This window comes from Nannospalax galili, unplaced genomic scaffold (genome assembly GCF_000622305.1).
Source record: "Nannospalax galili isolate Female #2095 unplaced genomic scaffold, S.galili_v1.0 scaffold39, whole genome shotgun sequence".
NCBI lineage: Eukaryota > Metazoa > Chordata > Mammalia > Rodentia > Spalacidae > Nannospalax > Nannospalax galili.
In genome coordinates, this window is record NW_008346683.1 from 4,995,755 (window position 1) to 5,014,662 (window position 18,908).

Genomic DNA, 18,908 nt, shown 5'->3' on the forward strand with positions numbered 1-18,908 from the left:
GGCTTTGCATGACATGGGTGCACTTACATACATGCAGGTAATATACTCATACACATAAAATAAAAAATAAATAAAATATTTAAAAAATAAGAAAGATACAGGGCTGGGAGATGGCTTAGTAGTAAAGTATTTGCCATGCGAGCATGAGGACATGAGTTTGGAGCCCTGAAATCCATGTTAAAGCCATGTATAGCAGTGCACACCTGTAATCTCAGCATTGGAAATGTGGGGACAGGAAGGTCACTGGGGCTTGCTGGCCAGCCAGCCTAGCTGAATTGACAAGCTCCAGGTTCAGTGAAAGAACTTGTCTAAAAAAATAGGATGGGGGGTGGGATGGCTCAGTAGTTAAGAACACTGTCTGCTCTTGCAGAGGACCCAGGTTCAGTATCCAGCACCCATATGGCAGCTAACAACTGTCCGTAACTCCAGTTCTAGGTGCTCTAACTCCCTCTTTTGGCCTCCAGGGGAACCAGGCATTCAAGTGGTACACTTACATACATGCAGGCAAAACACTCGTATACATAAAAATAAACAAATCTTTAAAAAAATAAGATGGAAGCCAGGTATGGTGGTACACACCTTTAATCCCAGCACTTGGGAGGCAGAGGCGGGTAGATCTCTGTAAGATCAAGGGAAGCCTGGTCTCCATAGTGAGTTCCAGGTCAGCTGTGGCTAAGGGAGACCCTGTCTCAAAAAAGACCAAAGCAAAATAAATAAGTGAATAAATAAAACAAATAAACAAATAAATAAGATGGACAGTTGTTAAGACACCCAACATTGACCTCTGTCTTGCACACACACATATGCAATGTGCATGCACCTGCATGCACAGGTGCACATACATAAATGGTAAGATAAACAAAATCAAGAAAAAGAATCTACTCTCACAAGACAAAGTAGTCAGTAAAACAAGACTATCAAACAGAACTTAAAATAACTATAAAATGGTTAATACTAATATGGATGTAATGGAAAAGATAAACATTAAACAGATAAGAAACTTCGACAGGACATAGGAGTTATTCTAGAAAGAATCAGGGGCTGGCAAGATGGCTTAGTTGGTAAAGACACTTGTTGAGCAAGTCTTGTGACCTGAGTTCAGTCTTTGGAACCCATGTAAAAAGTGGAAGGAGAAAACCAATGCCAACTCTACAAAGCTGACCTTGGACCACACACACACACACACACACACACACACACACACACACACCTAAAAACTACATGTAATTTATTTTAAAGAATCATATGATTTGTTAGATACAAAAATGAAAAGAGAGGCTGGTAGCACTGGTAGCCCAGGGTAAGAACTGGTGAACCTGAAGAGAGTTCACGTTACCTACTTCAAACTCAAACTAAAAATGAGTGAACAAAGAATAATTGCTTTTAAGATTTGGGGAACAATGCCAAATCAGCTAACATACTTATTTTTGAAATGCCAGAAGCAGCGGGGAAGACTGGACCAGCCATTAAAAGGACTTCCTGCTCCCCCAGAAGACCTGTTTTCGGTTCCCAGTACCCACATGGAAGCTCACAACCATCTGTAACTCCAGTTCTAGAAGGGATGACACCCTCTTCTGGCCTCCACAGTCACTGCATGCACACTATGCACATATATACATGCAGGCAAACACAGAGAAAAAAAATCACCTTTAAAAATAGATATTTAAAAAGAAAGAAATGCCAGGAGGAGGAAATAGAGACACTATTTAGGACTTCCCCAAAGTAGAGAAACTACAGCAGCACACAGATCCAAGAAGCTCCAAGATGGAACAAAACTAGATCCTTGTTAGGCAGCTGAAAACCAAAGATAAAATCTTGAGTGTTGTTAAGGCAGGGGATATGTTTTCCACAGGGGCACAAAGAAAACAAAGGACAGACAAGCAAGTCAAAAACACTAGCATGAGATCTTTAAAATACTGAAAAGAAAATAAGTCACACAAGACAAGTTATCAATCCGTAGGCTGGGGAGATGCCCCAGACCTTGGGGAAGCAGAGAGATCATGGGCGCATGGTGAGCCATTCTAGCCATAAGAGAGGAGTCCAGGTTCAGTAAGAGAACTATCCCCCTAAATAAGGTGGTGAGCAATTGATGCTCACCTCTGACTTCCACATGCACACACAAAGGTTGAGCACTCAGGCACACGCATGTGCACAACACATATACAACACAGACAACTTGACCATCTAGTACTGGACTCAATGAAAGTACCACTCAAAGATGGAGGAGAAATATTTTTCACACAAACAAAAACTGAAAGAATCCATTAGCAGCAGACCTGTAATATAAGAAATGTAAAGAAAAGTCTACAGGCAAGAGTGTGCTTCACAGACAGACATGATATACCCAATTGAAGATCAGGATCATTGAAGTGAAAGTAGAGAAAAAAGACAGGCCTCCGTATCGTCAGTCAGCTCTAAAAGGGAATTATTCTAAGGCAAAAATGTTTAGTTTTTTGAAGTTTATAGTATGTACAGAAACAAATGACAAAAGAACAGGGAAAGATAAGTTGCAACTTCACTGTCATAAGATTCTCACATCATAAGTAGTAGCAATGCTATTTGAAAGTATATTTAATCAGTTAAATATATTTAAAACCCCAAAGCAACCATTAATTTTTTAAAGATGTATAAATAACAAGCTAATTATAGAAATAAATGGAATGATAAAACACAGACCAAAACTATACACAGAAGGAATTAGTTTTAGACAGAACTGATGAAGCTAAAATAACAACAACAAAAAACTAGAGAGATGCAGTGACTTGATCCAACCATGTAATTCCATTGAGTGTAATGGTCTAGAAAAGGCAAATAAATGGGGAAACTCCCAGATTAGACAGATAAACATGCAGTTCTCACTCTCTGCTGAATATACAGCAAATGTACGGACAGTGACAGAGTGGCAAGGCAGAAAAGGGCACTGTCTTCAAAAAGCTCCAGTATTCGTACTATTACCAAAATAAACTAATGAACAAGTATTACTGGGGTAATATATATATATAATGAATAATATGATTATATATATTATGAAAAGGAATCAATTCTCTGAGAAGACAGAGCATTCTAGTTTTTATGTATTTAACTACAAGTCTTTGAAAATGAGTTCCAAAGTAAAGGAAAATTGGGTACAAAGAGGAAAATCCACAATTAAAGTTGGAGGTGGAGTCAGCAGGACAAAAAGGAGAGAAAGTCCTTCAGGACAAAGAAAACCTAAACAACACTATCAATTAATTTGATGTAACAGACATTTATAGAACGCTTCATTAACTGATAGCTGAATACACAGCCCTATCAGAATACACAGAACATTCACCAACATACAGCGTATTATGGGCTACTGAATCAGTTTAAATACATTTAAAAGAATTAATACAAGACAATGTATGCAACTCACATCAGGCTTAAGAGAACATTATTACAGATCCTATAGGTACCAAGAAGAAATAAAGAAATATAAACAACTTTAAGCTCATAAATTCAATTTTTAAATGAAATTCTCTAACTCTTTGAGAATAAAAGAAGGGAAGAAACATTTTCTATCTCATTCTATGAGACCAAAACTATTACTCTGACACCAAAATTAGAGAAAAGATATTACAGGAAAAGAAGCCTGAAGATCACTAATGTCCGTAAATATCAGCAATTCATATATAGAAATATTTTTAAAATCATGATGAAGTAGGTTTACCCTGAAGATGACAGTCTGCTACAATATTTGAAAATAAAACAATATGAAAGCTGCCACATTAGCAAACTAGAGAGGGAAAAAACTTAGAATGATCCTGAAACAAACTAAAAATGTCTAACAAAATTCAAAATGCTTTCATGATAAAAATTCTCAGAAAAGTAGGAAGGGAAAGGCACTTCCTCAGCCTGATGACACCCACATCTTACTTTATTGTGAATACTATGTACTTTCCCAGTAAGACCCAGGGAAATGTCTGGTCTCCAGTACAGGTCCTAGCCGGTTTAACATTGTGGGGGAGAAGGATATACAGAGTGGAAATTAAGGGGAAAAAAATGGTCTGTAATCCTAGATTACATTATACTCACAGGAAGCCCCAAAGAATCTCCAAAGAAAGCTATTAAGAATTAGTAAGTGGGGCTGGAGAGATGGCTCAGTGGTTAAGAGCACTGACTGCTCTTGCAAAGGACCCGGGTTCAATTTCCAGCACCCACATGGTTGCTATGAACTGTCCTTAACTCCAGTTCCAAGGGAATCGGAAGCCCTCTTCTGACCTCAGCAGCATTGCACGACACGGGTGCACTCACATACATGCAGGCAATACACTCACACACGTAAAATAAAAATAATAAATATATTTTCTAAAAAAGGATTAAAGGTGAGCTTAATAAGCTCTTGTAACAAATCAACACATGTCTCTGTAAAGTAGCACTGAATGACTGGAAACTGAAGGATATTGTAAGAGGACCTAAATAAATGAAATATGTACCATGTTCATGGATTGGAAGCATCCATATTGGTAAGATAAATATTATCTTATAATAATATTATATAAAATTTTATTTATAGACTCAAGGCAATCTGAATCAAAATCCTTTTAAAATATTTTTAAAGAGTCTACAAAATTAATATGTCAGAGCAAAGGAACAATTTTTAAAAAGAATAACAATGTCAGAGATCTCATTTTACTTGTTTTAAAACTATTATAAAACCAGCTGTAACCAAGATGGTGAGGTACTGGTGAAAGGACGGGCCAACCAAGGAGTGGGCCAGCATGAAGAGCCCAGAAGTACGTCCACACATGTATGGCCAATTCCTTTTCTACAAGGGTATAAGGCAATTCAACAGAAAAAGCTTAGCTTTATAAACAAGGGTGCTGGAATATTCGGGCCTTCATCTAAAAATGAAACCCTCTGCTTCACATCATCTACAAAACTGAAAAGCGGAAGCCAGGTATAGTGGTGTCTTCCTGGAGTCTCAGCTACCCAAGAGGCTGAAGTGGGACCAGCAGTTTGAGACCAGCCTGGTGGGAGAGGGGCCATAAACTGGTAGGGCACTTCCTTAGCATTTCTTAGGCTCTGGGTTCAATCAACAACAACAACAACAATACACACACACACACACACACACACACACACACACACACCTATTAAAGTCTGTACCTTGGAAACCGAAAGTTTCTTCCTTTCAAGTATCAGCGCAATGTTCACAAAGACTGGCCATGTATTGGACAATAGAAACAACCTAAATGAACTCTCAGGAAGAAATGCTTTGGGCAATAATCTCTAACCACAAAATAATAAAAATTAAAATGAATAAAAATAGCCAGAAAATAGCTCCCAACACTCAGAAAATTTAAAATTTTATTTTTTAAAAAATATTTTGTTTATTATTTTTTTATGTGTATGTATGTATTGCCTGCATGTAGGTAAGTACATCTGTGTCATTCAATGTCCGCAGAAGACAGAAGAGGCTGTCGGATCCTCTGGAACTGGAGTTACAGACAGTTGTTAGCTGCCATGTGGGTGCTGGGATTTGAACCCAGGTCTTCTGCAAGAACAATAAGTGTTCTTAACCGCTGAGCCATCTCTCCAGCTCCTAAATTTTCTTTTTAAATATCTAATGGTAGAGGGGTTGCAAAAGGAAATCATAAATATGTAGGAAATAATAATATTAAAATGTTGCATATGAAAACCTATGGACTACAGATCGAATCATGCCCCACCCCCAAAACATCCAAGCCTGGGCTGGAGATGTAGCTCAGTTGGTAGAGTGCTTGTTTAGCATACAGGAAGTCTTGGGTTGGATCCCAAGCACCATACGAAACTCTGGCATGCTGGCAGACATCTGTAATCCCAGCATTCAGGAGGTGGAAGCAGGAGGATCGGAAATTCGCGGTCATCCTTGGCCATATAGGAAGTTCAAAGCCAGCCTGGCCCGAGACCCTGTCTAAAAACTACTAGATAATAAATCTTCTAGGACTTTATTCTACACATATATTCCATGTAGTAGGGTGAATGGTGGCTCCCAGAACATTCTTCCATTCAGAACAGGAAAAGATGGCCTTATTTGGAATAAAAGGTCTTTGCAGATATGAATAAGGCTCTCCAGTTGAGATCAGTCTGAAATAAGTGGATCCTAAATCCAGGTGCAGGTGTCCCAATAAGAGACAAAATAAGACAAAGATACAGTAGATGGTGAGAAGATGGGACAGAGACTGGAGTGACACAGCTGTAAGCCAAGAACCTCCACAAAGGCAGACTGCCAACACCTTGACTTTGCACTTCTGGTTTATTTACAAGAAATGCTCATGTAGGGGCTGGAGAGATGGCTCAGCGGTTAAGAGCACTGGTTGCTCTTGTCACCCACATGGCAGCTAACAACCATCTGTAACTCCAGTTCCAGGGGATCCAATGCCCTCTTCTGATCTCTGTGGGCACTGTACAATACAGGTGCACTCACATACAGGCAATACATTCACACACATAAAATAAAAAATAATAAATAAGCCCAGCACACAATTTAATCCCAGCACTCGGGAGGCAGAGGCAGGTGGACCACTCTGAGTTCATTGCCAAACTGATCTACATAGTGAGTTCCAGGCCAGCTGGGGCTACAGGGAGACCCTGTCTCAAAAAGACCAAAATTAATAATAATAATGAATAAAATATTTTTTTAAAAAGAAATGCTCATGAATTTGTGGCCAAAAAAAGAGAAACTCGAAGGGCCAAATAAATTTCTCTTGTTCTAAGCCACCCATTTTGTAGTAATTATTACAGCAGCCACAAGAAACCAATAGACTCCATAATACACTCCACCACGCCATTTCTCACAGCATCACTTGTCATTGAGTAAGACTTGAAACATCAAGGGGACCAATAAACTTCAAAGTGGGCTAAGTCTATACTGTTACAAAAAACTCTTCATGAACCCATAGGGCGTCCCTCTGAAATGGTACCAACAAAAAACAGATGCCACTTGAAATGTCTTATCTGCAAGAGACGATTTAGAAAGGGGTAGACAGGCAGAAGAGAACCCATAGGGGGACCATTGTAAACTGGGATGAGAAGCCACCTGGGCCTACTAACTATAGACCCAAGGGACAACCTGGAAGGACAGGGTCTGCCTGGGAGGGAGCAGAGTCCTGTGGAAAGACAGGGCTGGTCAGAGGCAACCCCACAGAAGGGGCCAAAGAATCAGCTCCTGCCCACCCCCCAATCCCCGCAAGGAAGTCAGGGATCAGCACCCTGAACAAGAGTGGCATGGAGTGTGGTGGTGAAGGCATGGAAGTACAGTCCAGCACAATTGCGAGATGAAATGGCTTTGTTGAAAAGCAAGACACAAAACAGTATAGACAATGACATCATTTCATTGAGCAAAAGTAGTGCATTTCTGTGAACAGCGCATGGGGTGACTTTCATGGAAATGATTGTATTGGCTGTTTGGGGGAGGGAGGAGGTTGTCTGGGGAAGTGGGGGTGGAGGAGGGAGCAAAAGCTTTCCACTATCTACCTTATTCTACCTTTGGAAGTTTGAACCACAGAAATGGTTCAAAGTATAAACATTTATATTCAAAACTACACCCTGTAGGGGTGGGAGAGATGACTCAGTAGTTGAGGGCACTGACTACTCTTGCAGAGGACCCAAGTTTGGTTCCTAACACCCACATGGCTAATGACCGTCAATAACTCCAGTTCCAGGGAATTGAATATCCTCTTCTGGCCTCTGCAGGCAATGCATAGCACAGGCACACTTATATATGTGCAGGCAAAATCCTCATATGCATAAAATAAAAATAAAAAATTTAAAACTAGACCCTTTAATTTTTAAAAGTCCAGAAGATGAGAACAAGCAAACTCACCTGTCAGGTAATGCCTGCAGCACGGTGGGCATCAGCACCCCAGAGATAGCCTTGTAGAGGATGGAGTCACACACACCCACGATGTTCACCACCGTGGAGGAGCCCAGCACGGGCAGCATGTGGGGCGGCATTCCTTGCCAAAAGTGCAGAAGGAAACTTTGAACCTGTATCAATCCAGAGAGAGAGAGAGAGAGAGAGAGAGAGAGAAAGAGAGAGAGAGAGAAACAGGCTTTAGAAAGGATCTCTTAGCAGAGCCTTGGGACTCAGTCCAGGCAGCTCAGGCTGTAGGGCGGTCATCTACTTCCTCTATTGCAGTGGGAGACCTCCTTGTGGTAGTGTGGGAAGTTCCACCCATCCCAAGTCACTTGCCCCCTGCCCATGTAGGAAGCATGCTCACTGCTGGAGATCTGCCTGGCCTGGCAGCCTGGTGTCTCCTCTGCTAAGGAGAGGAGATAGGGGCTCCTTCACTGCTTGCTGAAATCTGAGACCAGGTAATGGGAGGGAAGACTGGAAACTGTTTTAAAAGGTTGGAATACTAGCCTCATTGTTCTTCGAGCCCCCTGGTGGTTCCTGGATGTTCTGGGAAGAAAGATGAATACATGGGAGCTGCAGGTTGAGGAAGGTAGTCAAAGGGAGGACAGGAAGTGCTACTTGCAAAATTCCCCCCATTCAGTACATGTGTCAAAATCCTGGACAAAGTAAAAGGCACTTTCCACTTACCAAACCCTCCATTTTCCCAGAGCCCTGGCCAGCTGGTGCCATTATGGAATGCTTGGTGGTGATATCTGGGCAGTAAGGTCCATGGGCACATGAAATGTGTGGTTGATTTTTTTTCTTTTTAGCCTCACAACCAGTGGCACAGAGCAGTACTCTCCTGGACACTCAGAATAGACTTATTATTAGTGTGGTAATTATTAGCAGGAATTTAGGGCTATGTATGGATGAGCAAATGGCAGGGTGGATGTTCAAAGCAGAGAACTTGATGCCCTCACAGCTACATTTTTTTGTGTTGTGTCTTAAAGAAGGCAGAGGGATAAAGCAAGGTAAAGGAAGTGAAGGGAATCAGAAAATGGTAAATCGTGTATAATAACACCCCCAAATACCTCTACTTCGTCTAACACTGAAGAAAAGCCCATTGTGAAGCTAGGACTATGTAACTCCAGATTTTTATAAATTCTAGAGACCTGACTTGGGTCCTAGGCTATGCATCCCTCTCTACGCTATCTAAGATAGGCACTCTTGAACCCCACACTCAGCGGTTTCTATATCACTGATTCCTCTAAGCCAGTGCTGCTCAGGTATGGAAGACATAATCTGGTAGTTCCAGCCCAGTATTTTGGAGTGGGTATCCTTGCTGCTCTCTTTACTGAGCGCCTCCCATGTGCCAGACAAGTCATAGGGGTTCTCCCTTGTGACACTCCTAACAACACTGCAGCCAAGAACCTTTACTCCCACTTCCAGCATTAGCAAGTTCGTTGCCAGAAGTCAGACAGTAGTCTGAAGGAGGACGTAGAGCTGCGCATCCTTCTACCTCGGTCTCATGGCAGGTTTGCCTATCAGATAGTAACTGGGCTTCTAGCTCAATTGCAGGGCCCATGTTTTTCTTTGGGCTGCTGCTACTCCTCAGTTTTCTGTCCCTGCCTGATGGCTTGCACCACCTTTCGGACCTTTCCTAGAACCAGGTCCCAGGTCCCAGATCATCCCTGGTATTGGCCTCCAGCCTGGTGCTAGACCCTCTTGCCTGAGCTTTCCACTCTAAGGAAATCTCCCCCACTTTTTTCTTAAGAATTGATAGATTCTGAGTTTATCCACTTCCCTTGGCTCTGCATGCATGCAGCCCTACCCCCATCTTATATAAGCTGCCAGCTTCTAGCAAAATGTCTGGAAAAGATCAGCTGCTGTGTAGGATAAAACAAATCTGTGGAGAATCCGTGTCTTTAGCAGGCATCTGTCTGTTACTCCGCCTGCTCAAGCTGCACGGGGAACCCTGATCAGTCCCTAGGTTCCTGGCAGCTTTTGTATAGAGGGCATTATCTGGTGTTAATGTCCTTTCTCTGTGTTGTAGTCTGCAAAATGTCCAACGGTTCCAGCTCCTTTGAGCAAGAAGGAAAAGGAAGGAGAGTAAGGATTCATGCAAGTGCTGAGACTTGGAGGCCAGCTGTGAAATGGACAGACAGCACTTCTTCCTTGGGGGGCAGGGGGACCGGCCTGGCCTCCCCATGGACTGGATAGGAAGGGGGAAGTGAAATCAAGGTTCATGGCTTGAGTTGTTGGGCAGAGGGTCATGACAACGTTAAATCTGGGCGAAAGAGACTTGTTTCAGGATGTTAAAAGCTCTGGTTTAGCGATGTAAAGTCAAGTCGATCAACTCTGATGCTCAGGGCTTTATGTGAGCAAGCAGCTCTTTTAAGATGGAGATGATGATGACTGCCTATTATTAGACTGAAATAGGATGACTTATGCAAAACAGATGGCATGTAGACATTTAATAAATGAAAACTTATTAGATGGAAAAATTCTGTTAAGTTTGCCTCATTCTTTGTAATCAGTATCATCAGAAAAATGAGGTAAGTCATTGAATGTGATGGTTGAAAGTCAGTTTTCTGGGATATCTGTCTCAATCTCCTTCAGCTCTTCTTCCCTTGGTCCAAGGAAGCACCAGATTTTTATTTAAAGAATCCCTAACAGGGGCTGGAGAGATGGCTCAGCAGTTAAGAGCACTGACTGCTCTTGCAGAGGACCTGGGTTCAATTCCCAGCACCCACATGGCAGCTATGAACCACCCTTAACTCCAGTTCCAGGGGAATCCGAAGCCCTCTTCTGACCTCCATGGCATTGCATGACACGGTTGCATTCACATACATGCAGGCAATACACTCATACACATAAAATAAAAATAATAAATATTAAAAAAAGAATCCCTAAGCAAGGCTATTTTTTATCTTTTTCTATGTCCATATTTAATTTATCACTAATATGTTTGCAACTTGTAGAAAGACATCTATGATTTTCAGTTGGGTACCTAATTGGTATAGCAGTGGAAAGGCTTCATAAGCAATAGCTACCAAAATGTCTACTATTATGTTCTAGTTCAGAATCAGACACTTTGCACCTACTTTTCATGTATACCCCAACTTTACTATGAGGTATGTAAAATTATTATCACTCTTTGTTTTTTGCAATGATGGAAATTGGGGCTCAGAGAGAGAAAATACTTTGGCCAAGGTCACCGGCTAATAAGTGGTGGATTGGGGACTCAAACATGGGACTTTGGGACTTCCCAGATCACTGCTCTATGTTGTCTGGGGAGGATTTTACTGGGAGTTCCCTACGTGTGTGTGCGTGTGTGTGCATGTGTGTGTGTGTGTGTGTGTGTGTATGTGTGTGTTCACTTGCTTGACAGTGTTATAAATGAATCGCATTTCTATATCCATCTGTCCAACATCTACCTACCCACCAATCTGTATGCCCCCTTTTGGAATATTTGCACCAAATATTTACTGAGAGTCTAAGAGTGCAGCCAGCTGGAAGAGTAGTGAGCAAGACATACAAGATTCTCACCCCACAAGGGTTACATTGTGGTGCTTGAGACAAATCATCCATTTACCAATGACTTTCTTCATGTTTCTCAGAGGTAAAATATCCCTGTTCATTTATTTCTGACTAGGTAGAATGAACTACACCTTCCTTAACCATCTTCATTCAAGACTGTCACTAAATACCCATGCCAGAGGAGTAGAAAGGACACAGACTAAAGGTGCCAGGTGACAAAAGGATCTGTTTACAACTTCGGTCCTATCCTATTGCATGACCTTGGCCAAGTCTCTTAATTCTCTAGATCTCATAAAAGCAAGCATTTGTATGACCATTTCTCGGTTAGAGTGTATCTCTTAGTAATCTTGTGAATAAGATAGAGAGGGATACTATTTTATGATCTTGGGTGAGAAAGAGAAACTTCGACTGTACAGCCAGGTCTTGAAACTCTTGTTCTTCCCATAGGGATGCTTTGCCCTTCACAAAGTTCCTAACCTCTCACTACATACGTGTCATTCCACTGGCTGCTTTGAATGTCTTTCCCCTCCCAAGGAAGACTGTGTGTTACTTATCTATAAAATAAGCAAACAATGTGTGGCAACATTTGGTAATCAATAAATATGAGAATTAAGTGAAATGAAATGATGGGAATGAGTTTGGACTTGAATAAAGTTACATATGAATGTAAGGAAGACTGTCACTATAGGTATGGGAGTTCACATATCAGAGGAGCTGCACCCCTCAATCCCACCACATAGATATGGCACCTACTCTTGTCAATCACACAACAGTGAGATGTTTTATTGCTAAGCTGAAAAGGTTACTAACGGGGCATGTTTTCCTTGTAACCCTTTTACCAGATGCATCAGCAGAACAATAGGATTCTGAGGTTCTGGGGTCACAAGCATGAAGTAACCTGGATCCCCATACCACCCCAAACTACCAGTTTCTCAACTGAGAGTATCCATATTGAATTGTAACATGAGTAAGGAAAAAGCTTCCAAAAAATAAGATTTGAGGTCTTATTTGTTATAGCAGCTGGTGTCATCATAACACTCTTGAGTCATTATTTGCTCTGATTTCAGTGGATTTTTTAAAAAATATTGCTCAAATAATTTGGGAGGTTTTAAAAGATGTTTAGGAAATCTAGTCCACAAAGTTGAGAGAAAGAAGAATGATCCATCATCACCAACACACTGCCATCTCTGGTACCACGAGCCGGCTGACAGGGGAAAGCACAGTAGACATTTGTTGCGATGATACCCATCAGTGGAAAGGCAGGAGCCTTTCATGCCTTACTTTGTTTTCATGCTGACCTCCCACAGCAGTGCCCTTCTGCCCCAAACACACACACACAAGGAATCTCAGGGGTCTTTCCCACCAGTGATGGCTGGGTTTTGTAGATCTTTTAGAGCCCACATTCTCTTCCCTCTAATTGAATGTCCATATCCGGTCCCAGGGCACTGCTGGAATTGAGATTGCTGATTTTTCCTGAAAGGCACTACCTTTAAACAGCATGGCCTCTGGTTTGTGGGGCGAGATGGGTGGCTTCTCGGGAAAGAGGACTTTCTTGTCTCTCTGGTTATATAATGGGTGCCTCAAGTCTTTGTTTTCTCCTCTCTATTATTTTCTTTTTTCTTTCTTGAATCAAAGTCTCACCATGTAACCCTGGTTGGCTTGGAACTTGCTACATAGACCAGGCTGGCTTCCAGCTCACAGAAATCCACTTGCCTCTGATGTATGTATGAGTGTTTTGCTTGCATGGATGTAAGTGCACCATATGCGTGCAGTGCCCATGGAGATCAGAGGAGGGCATTAGAACTCCTGGAACTGGAATTACAGACAGTTGTTAGCCACCATATGGATGCTGGGAAGTGAACCCAGGTCCTTTGCAAGAGCAACAAGTGCTCTTATCCACTGAATCATCATCGCTCCAGTCCCTGTATTCTTTTTTTAAATGCAATATTTTTAAGTGAAAAATAAAGTGAACTTCTTACACTGTATTTAAAGATGGCCCTACAGGTAGGATTTGATAGAAACAGAGACCAGACCTTGAAGGTGGAGGGAGGGTAACTGCTCCAAAATCAACCATGTGGATGACCTCAGGAAAAGGTCAAATCCAAAATAACTCTTCAACTTCTCTTAAGCTACATTTCTAGGTGTGCTGATAGGCTGCCAAAATGGTCTTCCCAGTATGACAAGAGGGCAGAATTATGCTTACTGTCAAGGAAAGGCGGATGCTGCCTGCTATGCACACAAGCTCTGTAAAGTAGGGAGATAATGACAGCACCGGTCTTGTGCCATCCCTGTGAAAAGTGGGCCAATGGTTGTCAAGGGCTTCCAGACACCGGGCCTGGTACCTGGTGGGAGCTCTTGAAGTAGGAGCAAGTGTGAAATGTAATATTTTCATACAGAGTATTTACAGCACAAAGCTGTGGACGTACCTCATCAAAGTTGGCTCTTATTACAGTGTCCAGTATTCTCTGACAGTGTGTTCTGTACATCATGATAAAAGTAGAGACCTGTGGGGTAGGTAGAGGATCAACAAAGGGAGACATTAATACACAGGGTGGCTGCCTGGGAATTTTGGTGTTGACATCACTTATTCCACTGGAGGACTGGACTTCACCTAATACCTACTCATCCGGCAAGACCCTCAGGGGAGTGATTGTCCTTAAGTGGCTTTGACCCCTGCTCTGTGCTCTCTAGCATCCAATTGTACCTGTGGTGTGAAAGCACTGGCTTCGCTTTGTCCCCATTTTGTCTCCACCCCGAGACTCTAGCTCCAAGAAGATCAAAACGGCATGGTCTTCACGCTCATGTGCCTGGCACCCGACACAGTGCTTGGCACACAATGCAGTAGGGCTAATGGAATGGAATTCTTCTTGTGTCTAAGACACTGAAAACAATAAAAACCAGTGTATCTGCAAAAACCATCATAGACATTTTGGAATTCTCTGAAAGCTATGTGAAAGAGAGAGTCAGAGAGAGGCCACCACCCCCCAGCAATCACTTCAGGTGTGGTTACCTTCTCCTCGGGTAGACTGGCTGGCAAATTTAAGTCTTTGACATTTGGAAACTCCGGCAGCAATGTTCCAAGCTTGGACCGGGGAGAATATGCCACTGTCTGCTTGCTCACTTCTTTCTTGCCCGTCTCGCTCACCCAGGCAGCCCCTTTCTTGGAATACATCACATCATAATATTGGGAGCTTTCCTTCACTGCTATGCCATAGTAGTGGTACCTGTGCCGCCAAGAAAGAGACAGAGACATAGGGGAGGGTGTGGACTATGATTAGGCAGGGTTTCCTGAGTTGGAGGGTGTTGTCCAAGGCCAAGGATGGCTGGACACATCCTACCTGGGGCTAAAAGAGTTAACACTTCTATGAGGCTTGACATCTCTGAGATCTACAATTAAGCCAAAGTTCTATGTTGCCAGCCATCAATCAGGCAGGTAAAAATAACTAAAATTGCCTCCTACAGAAAATGTTAAGTCAAATACTTTGCAGAGAAAGGATGAAAAAATTTTCCATTTGTACCTGATCTCTTAGGTCTACCAAATACCATCTCAAGGGTACCACACTTGAGTGTTCGCCCTCTGTGGGGACCTGTCAGTAGGATGCCATTCATGACTGTCCCACCAACAAAAATTCACTTGGACTATGATTATCTTCTTCAGTAAAAGCTAGTCTCAAAGAGCTATATATTTTTCTTTATTTTTTTTATTTTACTTTATGTGTATGCGTGTATTGCCTGCATGTGGGTAAGTGCACCCGTGTCACACAATGCCCATGGAGGACAGAAGAGGCTGTCGGATCCCCTGGAACTGGAGTTACAGACAGTTGTTAGCTGCCATGTGGGTGCTGGAATTCGAACCCAGGTCTTCTGCAAGAACAGCCAGTGTTCTTAACCCTGAGCCATCTCTCCAGCCCCAGTATATATACATTATATTTTTTAAATTGGAACTTTTTATTTTGAGACAAGGTTTCATTATGTAGCTCTGACTAGCCAGGAACTAGCTGGCTCTACACAGGCCTTGACACCACAGAACTTCATCTGCCTGCCTCTGCCTCCCAAGTGCTGGGATTAAAGGGATGTGCCACCACGCCTGGCATATTTTTTAATGATATATTCAGTGCCTCAGTTGATACTGAATGTCAAAGACCAGAGCTTTTTATTAACTCAAACAGCCTTAATCACAGCAGGGCTTTCAGTTAAGATGGAAGAATACTTAGTATTTTAGCTACAGTCTGTTGAGCACTTTGCAGAGTGCTTGGCCCACATTAGTTTTAAAATAACCTTATGTGGGTGCTGGAGAGATGGTTCAGTGGTTAAGAGCACTGGTTCCTCTTGAAAAGGACTTTGGTTCATTTCCCAGCACCCACAGGGCGGCTAATAACTGTCCATAACTCCAGTTCCAGGGGATCCGATGCCCTCTTCTGACCTCTATGGGCATTGCATGACATGGGTGCACTTATACACATACAGGCAACACACTCATACACATAAAATAAAAATAATAAATAAAATAAAAAAATAATCTTATGAATTGGGAATTATTTCCAATCCTCCTAAAGATGAGCAAACAGAAACAAGAAAGGTCAAATTATTTGCTCAAGGTAATAGAGCAATTTAGGGCAAGAACAGGTTGTGGTTCTTACAGGTCTGCTTGCTTACAAACCATTGTGCTGTAGTAACAGTAAATGGTATCAGAATTGCTTTCAGAGTTTAGTAAACATACAGATTCCTTGACCCTTTTCCAGGACCCACCCCCTTTCCCAGGATACACATTGTTTTATCTTACAAAGTCCTCATGAGGCAAGAACTAATTCTCAGCCGACATTTTACAAGCAAGGAAATTAAGGTCCAGAGAATTTAAGTAAGGCTCCCAAGATCACCCAGTGAGTAGGTTGTAGAGGCAGGATCTGAATCTCTGATGTGCATTTCACCACTAAGCCCGTGATTCTCAAGCTTTATTAACAATAAGAATCACCCACAGAACATATGGCCACCTCCTGCCCCCACCCCAAGATTCCGATTTAGTGAGTCTGGGGTAGATTTTCCCAGTCCTGTGGCAATTCATGGGCCTCATTTACAGAAACACTGCACAACATATTGACTACTTTTCTCCATAGACATAGGGTGATGGCACAAGGAAGAATTTTGAGCCTTGGGAAAGGTTTTCATGGGGATGGAGAGATGGGTACATGCAACCTTCCCTTTCTCAGCCCCTTCCTGCTGGTACCATTCTGTGAAATTACTGCCTAGTGGGCAGCTTGCCTCCATCTGCCTGCCTCCAGGGATGAAGAACTCGGGCCCTCCAAAGGCAGCCCAATTCATTTTCAGCCAATGTAGATATCAGAAAGTTCTTTGCGTTGAGCTAGTATCTGCAGTCTAGGCCTTCTACTTCCCAACTGTCACATAACCGCCTTTCTATCTGTGGATACTCCGTGGGGGAGGGGCTGGTTCCGGTGACTCCTGAGGTGCCTCTCTGGTGGGAAGACAGTTATGGCATACCCCCTTAACTTTAAAATGCTCCTTATGGGGCTGGAGAGATGGCTCAGCAGTTAAGAGCTCTAGTTGTCTTACAGAGGACCCGGGTTCAATTCCCAGCACCCACATGGCAGCTAACAACAGTCTGTAACTCCAGTTCCAGGGGAATCCGACACCGTCTTCTGACCTCTTGTGGGCACTGCATGACACGGGTACACTTACACACATGTAGACAACACACTCATACATATAAATAAAATAAGAAATAACAATTTTTAAAAAGTTCCTTATAACTTGGCAAGATGATCATTGTGGCATATTATAAGAAGTTTGCATTTATCAGTAAGATACTAAGACCAGCTCACTTCTTGACTCGTCTATGCAAGGTGATAAGATCTTCAATTACAGTAAAACTACCACTCTGGTTCCTTCTTGGTTTTTCTGTTCTGGAGGGAGCGTCAATACTTTTCGCAAGACATACCCACATTTCTTCTATCAAAATGTATTTACTGAGAGACTTTGTAGGGCTGTGGTGCAGATTGGTTACTCCAGTATCTCATACCCATTAGGTTGTCTGAATGTGTGAACAATCTGGGAGATTCCTTACAGAAATGGTACCATACAGCTCTGGTTACACGGAACTTTAAAAATGGATGCTGCCCAAACTGACATTTGTCAACATGGAGGTTAAAGTCAAAGAAAAGGCCGGAAACAGAAAAACAAGCTCTCCCAGAAGAGAACTTTCTCCAAGCTCATGGAGGCTGGGAAACCTTCATGTTTTATACTGAGTCTCCATATTTATTTTCTATCTCTACTGTTTGAACTCTTCCTTGAAATTGGAGCCAGTGGCTTTTCAAAGACCATGAGCTAGACAAAAAAAAATCATTTTCGTTCATCCAGCATCCTTCTATTCAATCTTTTTCTCTTTCCTTCCTCCCTCTTCCTTCCTTCCTTTCTCTCTCTTCCCTCCCTCCCTCCCTCCCTCCCTCCTTTCTTTCTTCCTTTCTCTCCTCTCCTCTCTCTCCAGGGTCTCCCTGGAACTCATTAAGTATGTAAATCAGTCTGGCTTCAGTCTCACCAAGAGCCTCCTGAGTACTGGGATTAAAGGTGTGGCAGACAAGACCTTACTATGTAGCGTAGGCTGACCTCAAGCTCACATGGCCTCCAATTCACGGTCCTCCTGCCTCAGGCTCCCGAGTGCTCAGATTATAGGCATATGGATACCATGCATGCCTCCACAAAGATTTTGAGTTTTCCACTGTGTGCTCATCAGAAAACTAAATAGAATCTAGTTTTTGTGCTCTATTCTTACCAAGGTTGCAACCTCATTTTTAAACAAATACCAGAATTTTTCTCTCTTCTTTTTGAGAAAGGGTCTCCCTTTAGCCACAGCTGGCCTAGAACTGGCTATGTAGACCAGGCTTCTCTCAGTCTCACAGAGATTAGCCTGCCTTTGCTTCCTGAGTGATGGAATTAAAGGTGTGCACCACCAAGCCCAGATCAGAGCTTTTCTTTATAAATGAAATTTATTCTTCAGTGTAGTCACCTTGGGAAATAAATCATTAAGAACTTATCCCAAGATATCATTTATTCAAAACTTTTCTGGAAAGTGCCCTAAGAGCTTCTGAGACACACAGACACACAGACGCAGACAGACAGACAGACAGACAGACAGACACACACACACACACACACACACACACACGCATACACTCCCAAAAGCCAGTCTCATTATTTTTAGAACCCTACCAAGAAAGGGTTTTTTTTTTTTTTTTTTGAAGTTGATCATTTATGTTCTTCCCCTTTCTTTCCCAAAGTCAAACTCTTTCCTGGAGAATAAGAATATCTTGTCCAAAGCCAGGTGTGGTGGCACATGCCTGGGATCCCAGAGGTAGGATGATAAGGACTTTAATGCCACCCTTCTGCTGTACATCGAGTTTAAAGCCTCCCTGGACTACATAAAACTTTGCCTACCCCAAAAAACCAAATTAAAACAAAAAACATACAATACACTGCTCAGGGGCCAACATGAGTCACCTGGAGGCTCAAAGTAATGGTG

General features: G+C 42.3%; 1 protein-coding gene across 1 annotated transcript in view; it reads right to left on the reverse strand.

Annotated features, from left to right (window-relative positions):
* Positions 1 to 18,908, reverse strand: part of Rfx4 (regulatory factor X4) — a 178,460-nt gene that overhangs the window by 57,575 nt on the left and 101,977 nt on the right. The window contains exons 6-8 of the mRNA XM_008843124.1: positions 14,388 to 14,601; positions 13,804 to 13,881; positions 7,826 to 7,989 (exon numbers count right to left, since the gene is read on the reverse strand). Of these exons, the coding sequence (XP_008841346.1) occupies positions 7,826 to 7,989; positions 13,804 to 13,881; positions 14,388 to 14,601 (456 nt within the window). The remainder of the gene's footprint in view (positions 1 to 7,825; positions 7,990 to 13,803; positions 13,882 to 14,387; positions 14,602 to 18,908) is intronic.